The sequence below is a fragment of the Nicotiana attenuata genome, chromosome 6 (genome assembly GCF_001879085.1).
Source record: "Nicotiana attenuata strain UT chromosome 6, NIATTr2, whole genome shotgun sequence".
Classification (NCBI taxonomy): domain Eukaryota; kingdom Viridiplantae; phylum Streptophyta; class Magnoliopsida; order Solanales; family Solanaceae; genus Nicotiana; species Nicotiana attenuata.
Window position 1 is genome coordinate 87,379,916 of NC_031994.1, and position 16,201 is coordinate 87,396,116.

At 42.1% G+C, this 16,201-nt stretch overlaps 1 protein-coding gene across 1 annotated transcript; it reads left to right on the top strand.

Moving 5' to 3' along the window:
- LOC109228076 lies at positions 2,319-3,607 on the top strand. The gene is made up of 2 exons (XM_019393257.1): positions 2,319-2,543; positions 3,167-3,607. The coding sequence occupies exons 1-2, from the start codon at positions 2,319-2,321 to the stop codon at positions 3,605-3,607; spliced, it is 666 nt and encodes a 221-aa protein (XP_019248802.1).

A 16,201-nucleotide genomic window follows, 5' to 3' on the forward strand; every position in this document is an offset into this window, starting at 1 on the left:
AAGCTATTGTATTCATTAATACAATAGAAAAAATAGGCGTTAAAAAGGGAATTCCAGCTAAGGTTGATATGTATTTAACTGTATTCACGTGGCATTAACGTGAATACAGTAACGTATCTGCGCAAAATCTGGAAGATTAAACTAGTTAAAAACGGAAGGAAATCAAATCACATGATAATTTCCTAATTTAACTCAACGAACAAAAACTAGTACCCATTAATCTGTATTCTGCCATACACGATTCAATAAACAAAAGCAGCGAAAACCAGAGCAACATCTGTTCGAAAGTTCTTCCATTCACTTCTCCTTTTTCTCTGTTCGCAGATATCAATTCAACCACGGAAAATTAGATTGATACAAATTATATACAAAATACGGTATAGTTCCTTTATGCATATGGCAAGTTTAACAGTGTTGTTGCGTCATTCTGGCAAGTGGAACGATGAGGGCAATTACATCGATTTTTCAATTGAGGGAATACTGATAAAGGAGTATGCCTCCTTTAATGATCTGGTTGCTTCAATTTCTAATCAACTGGGTATAGATTTGAGCTCAAAGTCCATTAAAATTCAAAACAAAGTAGAAGGAAATTGCACGCCAATGGAAATACACAATGATATGGGTTACAGAGTGTATGTAGAATTGAAAAAAAAGAACAGGGAATTTGGGATGTATCCTTTGTGCATAACAACTATTGAAAAAGAACTTGTATCCGGAGGTAGTTTAAATCAAGGCGACATTGTGCAAATAGACGAAGCAGTTCAAAGGTACGATTCCGATACAGATGATACACTGGCTCTAGATTTTATCAATTCAGGAGAAGCGATTGGAGTGTTCGAACTCCACAATGATTTGATAATTTCAAAAACTAATCAAAGGGAGGTTATGGCTGGACAAGTGTATAAGGATAAGGCTACATTGAAACAGGTGATGGAGAATTATGCTATAGCTCAAAGGTTTCAATTCCGAGTTGATAGGTCTAATGCTGTCAGGTTTGCATGTATTTAATATTTTTTTTTGTATTTTCTATTATTGGTTCGAGCTGTAAGTTTAACGTTGTTGTATTTATGCGTATTTGTGGATTTCCTCTTGATTATCATAGATGTAGTTAACATATGTTTGTTTATGGTCCTTAAATACATGTATTCATATGTATTTTACTGGTATAATTACATTACAGTGGCTCTAATTATTTTCTTATTTTGTCTACTGTGGTTTTAAGTGTATGCATATACCCACAATTGTATTCAGTTGTATTCATTGTATTTAAATACATATAACTATAATTGAATTCAGTAGTATAAAAATTTATGTATATAGATGTCAGTATGTAAAATAATCAGAGTGTATTCGTGTGTATATGAGGGAATTTTTTTGTAAACACTTATGCTAATCATATGTACAATGATTAATTCTTTGCAGCTATGCATTATTATGTATTTCAGAAGATTGTGAATGGAGGTTTAAGGCTTCAAGCATTAACAAATCAGAATTATTCAAAGTGAGAGAATTCATTGATAACCATACATGTCCGCTGAAGGACAAGGTGTATGAGCAGCGACAGGCAAGTAGCAGCCTTATAAGTGGTATAATAAGGCCTAAGCTTACTAATCATAAGAGGAAATACACCCCAAAGGATATTATTGATGATGTGAAATCAGATTTAGGTGTAGATGTTAGCTACATGTTGGCGTGGAGGGCTAAAGAAAAGGCAATAAATTTTTTGAGAGGTGAACCAGCTGATTCATACAAAAAATTACTAGGATACTTATATACAATGGAATGACATATCCATGTTCCCACATCAGAATGGTAAAATCGCCAAAAAATGAATTCATTTACGTGTATATATCTTTGTATGACTTTATAAAGGGGTTTGATCATTGTAGACCCATTGTTGTTGTGGACGGAAGTCACCTAAAATCTTACTACACCCGGACATTCGTTTCAGCAAGCACGTTGAATGGTGCAGGTGAGTATCTGAATCATAATACAATCTGTTAATATTTTAAATATTGAATTACATGTTTTAAAAATAAGTATTCAATTGTATTTACAGGTCATATATTGCCACTAGCATATGGTGTTATTGATTCAGAGAACGATGCTGCTTGGACGTGGTTCTTTGAGCAATTCAAGATAGCATACGGTGACAGGGAAAACATGTGCATCGTTTCAGATAGAAATGAGAGATCATTAAATCTGTATCGAGAGTGTATCCAAATGTACCACATTTTGCTTGTATATGGCATCTATGGAACAACGTATATAAGAAATTCAAAAAGAGCCATGCTAAGTTGAGCGAGATATACTTCTCGATGGCAAAAGCATACACACAAGCTGAATTTGATAGTCTGATAGAGAAGGTGGAGAAGGTAGATATTAGGGTGAAAGAATACTTAGAGTTAGCTGGATACGAAAAGTGGGCTAGGTTGTATGCACCTGTTAACAGGGGATGGACAATGACGTCAAATATTGCCGAGTCAATCAATGTCGCACTAGTTTCAGCAAGGGAATTGCCAATATACGACTTCCTCGAAGAAGTTAGGAAGATGTTTGGACGTTGGAATTATAGTAACCGCAAAGAAGCTACACAGACATACACGACGCTTGGAAAAAAATACTAGGAGATGCTGACTTTGAATGAGGCAATGTCTACACGTATGACTGTAAGTTATATTTTAATGTCATTGTAGTATATAGCTTAATTGTTTTCTGAATTAATGGCATGAATACAACTGAATACAATCATTTTTTAAAATACAACTACCATGAATACATATGAATACAACTAAATCCAAACACATACAAGACATATTTTTTCGAAGATCTGATATGAATACAACTGAATATAACTAAAAACATGCTGCAAAAACTATTCGAATACATCAGAATACAACTAACAAAATCTGTATTATATATAATTTTAATATGTATTGTCATGACGTATCCTTCTAATGTTTTTGTTAACCTCTTGTTTCCTAAAGTACATAAGACTTTTGATAAGTTCTGCACTAATTACAGTTGATAGTATGCTGGTCTAAATATATGATGTATTCATCTGTATGCAAACATTTCAATTGTATGTAACAGAGTAATTCAGCATTATACATATGGTAATTCAGTTATATGTGCTCAAAACTTATATTTCTATTTTTAAATGTAGGTGGTACCATCAACTGAATACTTACATACGGTTAACGATGGAGGGAGAAATTACACAGTCTGCCTGTTAGAGAGAAAATGTGTTTGTGGGAGGTTCCAAGTTGATGAATTGCCATGCCCACATGCTTGGGCTGTATTGAAGAGCAAGTTTCTAATGCCAGGAGAATATTGCTCTAACTATTACAAACCAAATATTATTGTAATGACATACGATGTGCCTGTGTATCCGCTACCGGAAAAAAATGACTGGAATATACCACCACATGTTGCAGAGGAGGTTGTACTACCACCCAAATGGAAAAGACCTCCTGGAAGGCTAAAGAAGAAGCGCAATAAACCTTTAAGTGAATTGCTGCAGCCGAAAAATCAACATTCATGTAGCATATGTGGGCAGGGAGGACATAACAAGCGAACGTGTAGAAATGCTCCACGTAATAAATAGTTAACACTCTGACATATATTGGTGCTTCAATGATTTGTCAATACTTATGATGACATTGTCAAGTAATAATTTCTGAAATGACTTTCGTGAATAGATTCTGAATACATATAGTTGCCTTAATGTGTTGGATACAATCAAATATAACCTTGTCCACATATACTTTGACAGTTTATTATAGACAATGCCTGAGTTATATACATAACTAGTCAGAATTCATCAGAATACATCTATATACTCAGCTGTAATATAACAATTTCAATAAGTATGAATTTATATTCTCTAACTAGACAATAACCTGTTTAATACATCTGAATTTATATTCTTTAACAAATATTAACTGAATTTGAAAGATACATTGTCACGACCCGGATTTTCCGCCATCGGGAGTCGTGATGGCACCTACTAATAGGAGCTAGGCAAGCCAATTAATTTAATACTACCCTTAACAACATCAACAATATAAAGAACAACGAAACAGTTAATATAAAAGCGGAAGTCTTTAAAACTTAAATAACTGAAGACCCAAAATGCGGAAGTTAACATTTCTCTACCCAAGACTGGTGTCGCTAGCTCACGAACTACTAAAGAGTGCTAAAAACAAGTCCGAATAGAAATACATCAATGTTTGTCTCGGTACAAGGAAAACAAACTAAAAACATAGAAAGGGACTCCGGCCTGCGAACGCCAGCTAGGCTACCTCGAAAGTCCCGGGACTGATGTCGGCTCCCAATCAACTACTGCTGTAGTCCAAAAGCTGCTCCGGTACCGTGATCTGTGCAAAAGAGCACAAAAGTGTAGCATCAGCACAACCGACCCCATGTACTGGTAAGTGCCTGGCCTAACCCCGGCGAAGCAGTGACGAGGCTAGACAGGACTACCAATCAACCTGTGCAGATATATATATATATGTACAAGTACTACAAAAATAACAGCGAAAAGTAATAATTAAGACTGGGAGGGGAAACATGCTTTTGGGGATAACAGATAAAATAGAACGGCAGGTATAGATAAGGGAAAATCACAACTGGTTCCTTCCAACACAGATTTCATGGTCGGCGTGCCACACGATCCCATTTTTTTCATAATATATAAGTGGTCGGTGCGCCACACGATCCCATTTTATAACATATAAGTGGTCGGCGTGCCACACGATCCCATTGTATAATATATATAAGTGGTCGGCGTGCCACACGATCCCATTTTATAATATATAAGTGGCCGGCGTGCCACACGATCCCATTTTACAATATATAAGTGGTCGGCGTGCCACACGATCCCATTTTACAATATATAAGTGGTCGGCGTGCCACACGATCCCAATTTATAATATATAATGATTTCCCGGCAAGGGAACAAATACCAATTCAGCTATCTCGGCAAGGGATCAAGTATCAATCCAACTATCCCGGCAAGGGAGAATACAAATAAACATTTACTTCCCGGCAAGGGAGCAACAACAATAACTCACACGTCCCGACAAGGGGATAATTACATCTCTTTCTCTTTCGTTTATTTCTTACTTCCTAACCATGTCATAATTCGAGCCAACGCTCCAAGAAATTTACAAATCATATTTCCTCTTCTTACTGTTCATATAAGAATGCTAGACACCGGTGTATAGATACTCGTCACCATACCTATACACCGTACTCAACATTTAACAATTAGAAAATAATACCCTAATCCTATTCCCTCAAGCCAAAGTTAGATCAAACACTTACCTCGGTCCAAGAATAGCAATCAATCCTCAAATACCGCCTTTCCTCTACAATTCGACTCCGAAATAATGATATCTAGGCATAATTAATTCAATAATATCAATAAAGGCTCAATGGCAACATCCCATAGCCTAGATATGAATTTCCTAGCATTCTTCCAAAAATACCAAAATTCGACAACGGGCCCACGTGGTCCAAACACGAGGCTCGGACCTAAACTCGATCACCCACAACCCCACGTGTTCAAATATGAAATTTGTTTTAAGATTCGACCCCAAATTGAGGTTGAATCACCCAAAATTCTCAAAAACCTAACTCTACCCAAAACCCTTAATTTACACCCTAAATTACATGCTTTAGGTCTAGGAATTTGATAAGTGATGATAGAAAATGAAGAAAACGAGTTAGATAATACTTACCCAAGAAGCTTTGGTGAAGAAGAGCTCTAAAGATCGCCTATGGGCTGTGGAGAAGATGAGTTCGTATGTTTTGGGTGAAGAATCCCGTCAATGTTCTGTTTTGGGGTATTAAAAATCACTGGGCAAAATTGCCCTTCGCGTTCGCGGGAAGGGGGCCGCGTTCGCGAAGGGTAAGCTGGGCAAGTCATCACGATCGCGTGGAGGCAAACGCAAACGCGTAGAAGAAAAGTGCTGGGGTCCGAGTTTGTTCTATGCGAACGCGATACGTGGTTGTAGAAGAAAAGTGCTGGGGTCCGAGTTTGTTCTATGCGAACGCGATACGTGGTTCGCGAACGCGATGAAGGGAGGATTAAAGCTACGCGAACGCGGGGACTGAGCTGCGAACGCGAAGAAGGGAAAGCCCAAAGGTACGCGAACGCGGGCTGAGGGCCGCGATCGCGAAGAAGGAAAAAGCTGTGCAAAAATTGCAGAAAATCTGCTACATTTCCTAAGTTCAAAAATACCCCGAACCACCTCCAAATCACTCCCAAGCCCTCGGGGCTCCTAATCAATCACACACACTAACTCGACAACATCCTACGATCTTAACCGTGCGATCAAATCGCCAAAATACTATCATAAACGAGGAATCAAACCTCAAAATCATCACTTTTTCATCAAACTTCATAAACTTCAAATTTTAGATATTTAGGTCCGAAACACGTCGAATGATGTCCGATTTCAACCAAATTTCACAGGAAGCGCTTAAACCACATATAAGACCTGTACCGGGCGCCGGAACCAAAATACGGGCCCGATACCAACACTTTCTAATCCATTTTCATTTCAAATTTTCATATAAATTTCAGAAAAACAATTTCACAGAAAAATTCATTTCTCGGGCTCTAGACCTCGGAATTCGACTCCGGGCATATGCCCGAGTCCCATATTTTTCTACGGACCCTCCGGGACCGCCCAATCACGGGTCCGGGTCCATTTACCAAAAATATTGACCAAAGTCAACTTTAATCATATTAATATCAAAATTCATCATTTTTCACACAGAACTCATATTTAAGCTGTCCGGCTACACGCCCGGACTGCGCACGCAAATCGAGGCAAGTAAAAATGAGGTTTTCAAGGCCTCGGAAGCACGGAATAAATGAGGAAACAGGTGATGACCCTTTGGATCGTCACATCCTCCACCTCTAAAACAACCGTTCGTCCTCGAACGGACAAAAGAAAGAAGTACCTGAGTCGGGAAACAGATGAGGATAACGGCTCCGCATATCAGACTCGGACTCCCAGGTCAAAGCCTCAGGAGGCTGACCTCTCTACTGAACACGCACTGAAGGAAAACTCTTGGATCTCAACTGACGAACCTGCTGGTCTAGAATAGCTACCGGCTCATCCTCATAGGACAGATCCTTGTCTAACTGGACAGTGCTGAAATCTAACACGTGAGCTGGATCGCCGTGATACCTCCGAAGCATGGACACATGAAACACTGGATGCACGACTGACAAGCTAGGCGGCAAGGCAAGTCTATAAGCCACCTCTCCCACACGATCGAGAATCTCAAATGGACCAATGAACCTAGGGCTAAGCTTGCCCTTCTTCCCAAATCTCATCACGCCCTTCATAGGCGACACTCGGAGCAAGACCCGCTCACCAACCATGAAAGCTACATCCCGAACCTTACGATCTGCATAACTCTTTTTCCGCGACTGAGCCGAATGAAGCCTGTCCTGAATGATCTTGACCTTATCCATGGCCTCCTGAACTAAATCTGTACCTAATAACCGAGCCTCTCCCGGCTCAAACCATCCGACTGGAGACCGACATCGCCTACCATACAACGCCTCATATGGAGCCATCTGAATGCTGGACTGGTAGCTGTTGTTGTAGGCGAACTCTGCTAAAGGCAAATACTGGTCCGACGAGCCTCCAAAATCAATGACACAGGCTCAGAGCATATCCTCCAATATCTAAATAGTCCTCTCGGACTGGCCGTACGTTTGAGGATGGAACGCTGTGCTCAACTGAACCTGGGTGCCCAACTCCTGCTGAACTGCTCTCCAGAAGCGCGAGGTAAACTGCGTACCCCGGTCCGAAATGATAGATATCGGCACCCCGTGAAGGCGAACAATCTCTCGGATGTAGATCTCAGCTAACCTCTCAGATGAATAAGTGGCTGCAACAGGAATAAAATGCGCTGACTTGGTCAGCCTATCAACAATGACCCAAATAACATCAAATTTCTTCTGAGTCATCGGAAGCCCAGTAACGAAATCCATGGTAATCCTCTCCCACTTCCACTCGGGAAGCTCAATCCTCTGAAACAAACCACCGGGCCTCTGGTGCTCATACTTGACCTGCTGACAGTTCAAACATCGAGCCACATACGCAACAATATCTTTCTTCATCCTACGCCACCAATAATGCTGCCGCAAGTCCTGATACATCTTCGCGGCGCCCGGGTGAATAAAATACCGAGAACTATGGGCCTTCGCTAAGATCAACTCTCGAATCCCATCGACATTGGGCACGCAAACTCGCCCCTGCAATCTCAAAACACCATCATCATATAAGGTCACCCTCGTGGCACCTCCACGATGCACCGTGTCTCTCAGGACACACAAATGGGGATCATCAAATTGCCGATCACGGATACGCTCCAATAATGAAGAACGAGCGACCGTGCAAGCTAACACTCTGCTAGGCTCAGAAATGTCCAACCTCACAAATCGATTGGCCAAGGACTGAATATCCAAAGCAAGCGGTCTCTGGCTGATCGGAATATAAGCAAGACTACCCATGCTGGCGGACTTCCTACTCAATGCATCAGCCACCACATTGGCTCTCCCCGGGTGATACAAAATGGTAACATCATAATCCTTCAATAGCTCCAACCACCTCCTCTGCCTCAAGTTCAACTCCTTCTGCTTGAACAAGTATTGTAGACTCTTATGATCAGTGTACACCTCACACGTCACACCATATAAATAATGCCTCCAAATCTTCAAAGCATGAACAATGACTGCCAACTCTAGATCATGAACCGGATAATTCTTCTCGTGAATCTTCAACTGCCTCGAAGCATAAACAATGACTGCCATCCTGCATCAATACTGCACCAAGCCCAATACGGGAAGCATCACAATAAACTGTATAAGGCCCTGAGCCTGTGGGCAAAACCAATATCGGTGCCGTAGTCAAAGCCGTCTTGAGCTTCTGAAAGCTCGCCTCACACTCATCTGACCATCTGAACTGGGCACCCTTCTAGGTCAATCTGGTCATCAGGGCTGCAATATATGAAAATCCCTCCACGAACCAGCGATAATAACCTGCTAACCCCAAGAAACTCCGAATCTCGGTAGCTGATGCTGGTCGAGGCCAGTTCTTGACTGCCTCAATCTTCTTCGGTCCACCTGAATACCCTCTGTTGATACAACGTGACCCAGAAATGCAACCAAACTCAACCAGAACTCACACTTCGAGAACTTAGCATATAACTGACTATCCTTCAGAGTCTGAAGAACCACTCTGAGGTGCTGCTCGTGCTCCTCCTGGTTGCGGGAGTATACCAGAATATCATCAATAAAGACTATCACGAACGAGTCCAAATAAGGCCTGAACACTCTGTTCATCAACTCCATAAATGCTGTTGGGGCATTGGTCAACCCAAATGGCATAACCAAAAACTCATAATGCCCATACCGAGTGCGGAATGCTGTCTTAGAGACATCAGACGCCCTAATCCTCAGCTGATGGTAGCCAGATCTCAAGTCTATCTTTGAAAACACCTTTGCACCCTGAAGCTGGTCAAACAAATCATCAATCCTCGGCAGTGGATACTTGTTCTTGATCGTCACTTTGTTCAATTGCCGATAATCAATGCACATCCTCATCGAACCATCCTTTTTCTTCACAAATAACACCGGCGCACCCCAAGGAGAAACACTAGGCCTGATAAAACCCTTCTCTAGCAAATCCTGCAACTGGTCCTTTAACTCTTTCAATTCTGGTGGGGCCATGCGATACGGCGGAATGGAAATGGGCTGAGTGCCCGGAGCCAGATCAATACAGAAATCAATATCCCTGTCGGGCGGCATACCCGGCAGGTCTGAAGAAAAACCTCGGGAAACTCCCGAACAATAGGAACATAATCAATAGAAGGGACCTCTGCGCTGGAATCGTGAACATACGCCAGATAAGCTAAACACCCCTTCTCGACCATGCGTCGAGCCTTCACATATGAAATAACACTGTGGGTAGGATAACCTGGAGTGCCTCTCCACTCTAAACGAGGCATATCGGGCAACGCTATGCACGGCAATCCAAGATAGCATGATACGGGGACAACCAATCCATCCCTAATATAACGTCGAAATCCAGCATGTCTAAGAGCAATAGATCAACACGGGTCTCAAGACCCTCAAACACTACTACACAGGAACGATGAACTCGGTCGACCACTATAGAATCACCCACCGGTGTAGATACATTAACAGGAATACCCAAAGCATCGCTAGGCATAACCAGGTAGGGTGCAAAATAGGACGACACATACGAATATGTAGACCCAGGGTCGAATAGCACTGAAGCATCCCTATCACAGACCAGAATAGTACCTGTAATAACAGCATCTGACGACTTAGCCTCTGGACTGGCTGGCAGAGCATAACACCGGGGCTGGGCCCTACCTCCCTAAACCATATCCCTGGGACGATCGGCTGCTGGCTGACCTCTACCTCTGGCTGTCCGAGCTCCACCTCTATGATCTCTACCTCCACCTCTATGGCCTCTACCCCCGCCTCTAGCTGGCTGGGCGGCCTGGGGGTCACCTGACGCCTGAAACATCAGACGAGGACCCTGTTGCTGAGAGCTGTCAGAAGCTCGAAGGCAATACCTGGCAATATGTCTCGGGTCGCCACACGTGTAACAAGCCCTCGGCTGTTGAGAATAACGGAGTGGTGGTGCGCTGATAGGTGCTGAAGGGGAACTGTGAAGCTGCTGGTCAGAATGTTGCGGCTGAGAGCCACGACCACCTGTAGAACCATGAGAGACCTGGAGAGCTGACTGGAAGGGCCTCAGAGGATTGCCTCTATCATAAGATCTCTACCTCCAGACGAGGTACTACTGAACCTACCTGCATGACGGGGCCTCTTATTTGACCCATGACCACCTCCTCGTGCAAGAGCCATCTCAACTCTACGGGCCGCATTGGCCGCCTCCTGAAAAGAAATCTCACTCCCGGCTCCCATAGCCATCTGGAGACGGATCTGCTGAATCAATCCATCAATAAACCTCCGCACCCTCTCTCGCTTTGTGGGGAGTATAACAATAGCATGGCGTGCCAAATCAATGAACCGAGTCTCATACTGCATGACTGTCATAGAGCCCTGCTGGAGGCGCTCGAGCTGCCTGCGAAGAGCCTCTCGCTGAGTAAGTGGGAGAAACTTCTCCAAAAATAACTCTGCAAACTGATCCCATGTCAATGATGGCGACCCTGCTGGTCTGGATAAACAATAGTCCCTCCACCAAGTCTTGGCGGATCCTGCTAGTCAAAAAGTGGCGAAGTCGACCCCATTGGTCTCCACAATACCCATAGTCCGAAGGATCTCATGGCAGCTAAACAAGAAATCCTGTGGATCCTCTGAAGAAGTAACGCTGAATGTGGTGGTGAAGAGCTTGGAGAACCTATCAAGCCTCCACAAAGCATCTGAGGACATGGCCGCTCCATCGCCGACCTGAGTCACAATACCCGGCTGAACCACTGGAACCTGAGCCTGGAGAGCTACCTGCTCCAGAGTACGTGTAGTGGGAGTCTGAACTCCTCCCCCAGCCTGAGAAGTGGCTGGTGCTGCTGGAAGCAAACCCGCTCTGGTGACGCTCTCCATAAAACCTGCCAGTCTGACCAAAGCGTCCTGAAGATCTGGGGTGACTGTGAACCCTCCTGGGACCTGAGCTGGGCCCACCGGAGCTGCTGGGGCTGGAACCTCCTCATCACAATCAATATGAGGCTCCACCTCTGGGACTGCTGCCCGGGGCTGAGCTCTGCCCCTGCCTCGGCCTCTGGCACGGCCTCGGCCTCGCCCTCTGCCCCTCGTAGGAGCTGCTGCTGGGAGCTCGGGCTGCTGCGCGCTAGAAAAGGAAGCGCGTGTTCTCGCCATCTGCGAAAGAACAGAGTAGAAAGGCAATCAGTATTTGAGAAACAGAATCGCACGACAAGAAAGAACAAAGTGAAATTTTCCTAACTCTGTAACCTCTGGGGGATAAATACAGACGTCTCCGTACCGATCCCTCAGGCTCTACCAAGTTTGTCCGTGAGTAGCGAGACCTATGTAACCTAGAGCTCTTATACCAACTTGTCACGATCCGGATTTTCCACCATCGGGAGTCGTGATGGCGCCTACTAATAGGAGCTAGGCAAGCCAATTAATTTAATACTACCCTTAACAACATCAACAATATAAAGAACAATGATACAATTAATATAAAAGCGGAAGTCTTTAAAACTTAAATAACTGAAGACCCAAAATGCGGAAGTTAACATTTCTCTACCCAAGACTGGTGTCGCTAGCTCACGAACTACTAAAGAGTGCTAAAAACAAGTCTGAATAGAAATACATCAATGTTTGTCTCGGTACAAGGAAAACAAACTAAAAACATAGAAAGGGACTCCGGCCTGCGAACGCCAGCTAGGCTACCTCGAAAGTCCCTGGACTGATGTCGACTCCCAATCAACTACTGCTGTGGTCCAAAAGCTGCTCTGGTACCGTGATCTGTGCAAAAGAGCACAGAAGTGTAGCATCAGCACAACCGACCCCATGTGCTGGTAAGTGCCTGGCCTAACCCGGCGAAGTAGTGACGAGGCTAGACAGGACTACCAATCAACCTGTGCATATATATATATATATATATATATATATATATATATATATATATATATATATATATATGTACAAGTACTACAAAAATAACAGCGGAAAGTAATAATTAAGACTAGGAGGGGAAACATGCTTTTGGGGATAACAGATAAAATAGAACGGTAGGAATTCATAAGGGAAAATCACAACTAGTTCCTTCCAACACAGATTACGTGGTCGGCGTGCCACACGATCCCATTTTCATAATATATAAGTGGTCGGCGTGCCCCACGATCCAAATTTATAATATATAAGTGGTCGGCGTGCCATACAATCCCAATTTATAATATATATATAAGTGGTCGGCGTGCCACACGATCCCAATTTATAATATATAAGTGGTCGGCGTGCCACACGATCCCAATTTATAATATATAAGTGGTCGGCGTGCCACACGATCCCAATTTATAATATATAAGTGGTCGGCGTGCCACACGATCCCAATTCATAGTATATAATGGTTTCCCGGCAAGGGAGAACATGACTAAGCAGTTAATTCCCGGCAAGGGAACAACAACAATAACTTACACGTCCCGGCAAGGGAATAATCACATTTCTTTCTCTTACATTCATTTCTTACTGTTTAATCAAGTCAAAAATCGAGCCAACGCTCCAACGAGTTTACACATTATATTTCCTTCTCATTCTCTTCATATCATATAGAAACCATCAATTAACTAAGGAAGAGTCACTACAGAATCCCAATTAAGCACAAATAAAGACCCACGGTCATGCTAGACACCGGTGTATAGATACTCGTCACCATGCCTATACACCGTACTCAACATTTAGCAATTAGCAAATAATACTCTAATCCTATTCCCTCAAGCCAAAGTTAGATCAAACACTTACCTCGGTCCAAGAATAGCAATCAATCCTCAAATACCGCCTTTCCTCTACAATTCGACTCCGAAATAATGATATCTAGGCATAATTAATTCAATAATATCAATAAAGGCTCAATGGCAACATCCCATAGCCTAGATATGAATTTCCTAGCATTCTTCCAAAAATACCAAAATTCGACAACGGGCCCACGTGGTCCAAACACGAGGCTCGGACCTAAACTCGATCACCCACAACCCCACGTGTTCAAATATGAAATTTGTTTTAAGATTCGACCCCAAATTGAGGTTGAATCACCCAAAATTCTCAAAAACCTAACTCTACCCAAAACCCTTAATTTACACCCTAAATTACATGCTTTAGGTCTAGGAATTTGATAAGTGATGATAGAAAATGAAGAAAACGAGTTAGATAATACTTACCCAAGAAGCTTTGGTGAAGAAGAGCTCTAAAGATCGCCTATGGGCTGTGGAGAAGATGAGTTCGTATGTTTTGGGTGAAGAATCCCGTCAATGTTCTGTTTTGGGGTATTAAAAATCACTGGGCGAAATTGCCCTTCGCGTTCGCGGGAAGGGGGCCACGTTCGCGAAGGGTAAGCTGGGCAAGTCATCACGATCGCGTGGAGGCAAACGCAAACGCGTAGAAGAAAAGTGCTGGGGTCCGAGTTTGTTCTATGCGAACGTGATACGTGGTTCGCGAACGCGATGAAGGGAGGATTAAAGCTACGCGAACGCGGGGACTGAGCTGGGAACGCGAAGAAGGGAAAGCCCAAAGGTACGCGAACGCGGGCTGAGGGCCGCGATCGCGAAGAAGGAAAAAGCTGTGCAAAAATTGCAGAAAATTTGCTACATTTCCTAAGTTCAAAAACACCCCGAACCACCTCCAAATCACTCCCGAGCCCTCGGGGCTCCTAACCAATCACACACACTAACTCGACAACATCCTACGATCTTAACCGTGCGATCAAATCGCCAAAATAACATCATAAACGAGGAATCAAACCTCAAAATCATCACTTTTTCATCAAACTTCATAAACTTCAAATTTTAGATATTTAGGTCCGAAACACGTCAAATGATGTCCGATTTCAACCAAATTTCACNTTACTAAATTTTAGATTATTTAGGTACCAAAACACGTACAAATGATGTCCGATTTCAACCAAATTTCACAGGAAGCGCTTAAACCACATATAAGACCTGTACCGGGCACCGGAACCAAAATACGGGCCCGATACCAACACTTTCTAATCCATTTTCATTTCAAATTTCCATATAAATTTCAGAAAAACAATTTCACAGAAAAATTCATTTCTCGGGCTCTAGACCTCGGATTTCGACTCCGGGCATATGCCCGAGTCCCATATTTTTCTACGGACCCTCCGGGACCGCCCAATCACGGGTCCGGGTCCATTTACCAAAAATATTGATCAAAGTCAACTTTAATCATATTAATATCAAAATTCATCATTTTTCACACAAAACTCATATTTAAGTTGTCCGGCTACACGCCCGGACTGCACACGCAATTCGAGGCAAGTAAAAATGAGGTTTTCAAGGCCTCGGAAGCACAGAATAAATGAGAAAACAGGTGATGACCCTTTGGGTCGTCACATACATATTAAAGAATATAGCTGAATACATAGAAATATAGCTTAATACAGAGAAATACATATGAATAATACAGTTGAGTACAACTGAATATAGCTGAATACAAAAAAATACAACTGAATACAGCTGAATAATATAGTTGAATACAACTAACTATAACTGAATAAAACAGTTGAATACAACTGACTACAGCTGAATATAGCTGAATATGTATAACATGTTTAATATATCTGAATTTGTATTCTTTAATATGTATTAACTGAACTTGAAAGATACATATAAATGAATGCTGCTGAATACAACTGAATACAGCTTAATAATACAGTTGAATACAACTGAATAGACCTAAATCCAGAAAAATACATCTGAATTCTTTAATATAACCTACCATCAGAATACATAAAGTTTCTGACTTGGATATTAACATGTTCAATACCTAAAACCTGTTCAAGCAAAGTTATTGAATATTAATACATACTTGAATCCTGTAAGATACATATGAATACAAACTAAAGAATAAGCATGAATACTTATGAACAAACCAGTGAAACAACGATTGAAAAGTTGCAATTGTCATACACGAACACTGATGATAAAGTGATAAGTTTTTCTAACTAAATACCATCTTCACCAAAAAACTACTTAAAACAGTATTCTTCTTCAAACTACATTCCAAAACTACATTAACCTAAAGCTACTCTATAACTATCTGCATCTTTGAATCTGACTCCGTGATTTGCCTAGCAATCTTTGAGGGTGCTTCATTCTCGCTTATGGCATCGGCGTCTATCTTCCGCATAGCATAGTCCTAGAGGAGAGCACCATATCTTTGACAGAGTAGATTGGAATCAAATGTTGTTTGTGGAATCTCACCAAGAGTGCTCAGAAACTCTGCGTATGCCGCAACATGCACCCCACAATCCCTAAAAAATAATTAATTGAAACAATTAAAAATAATTCATACAATTAGATTTGTATATAACATACAAGAATGATAATTGAATACTTACATGCTCCCAGCTTTCTGTTGAGGCAGATCTGATATGAAAAAAACTTTAAAGGGATCATTATGTGACTTGTCAGTGTATGC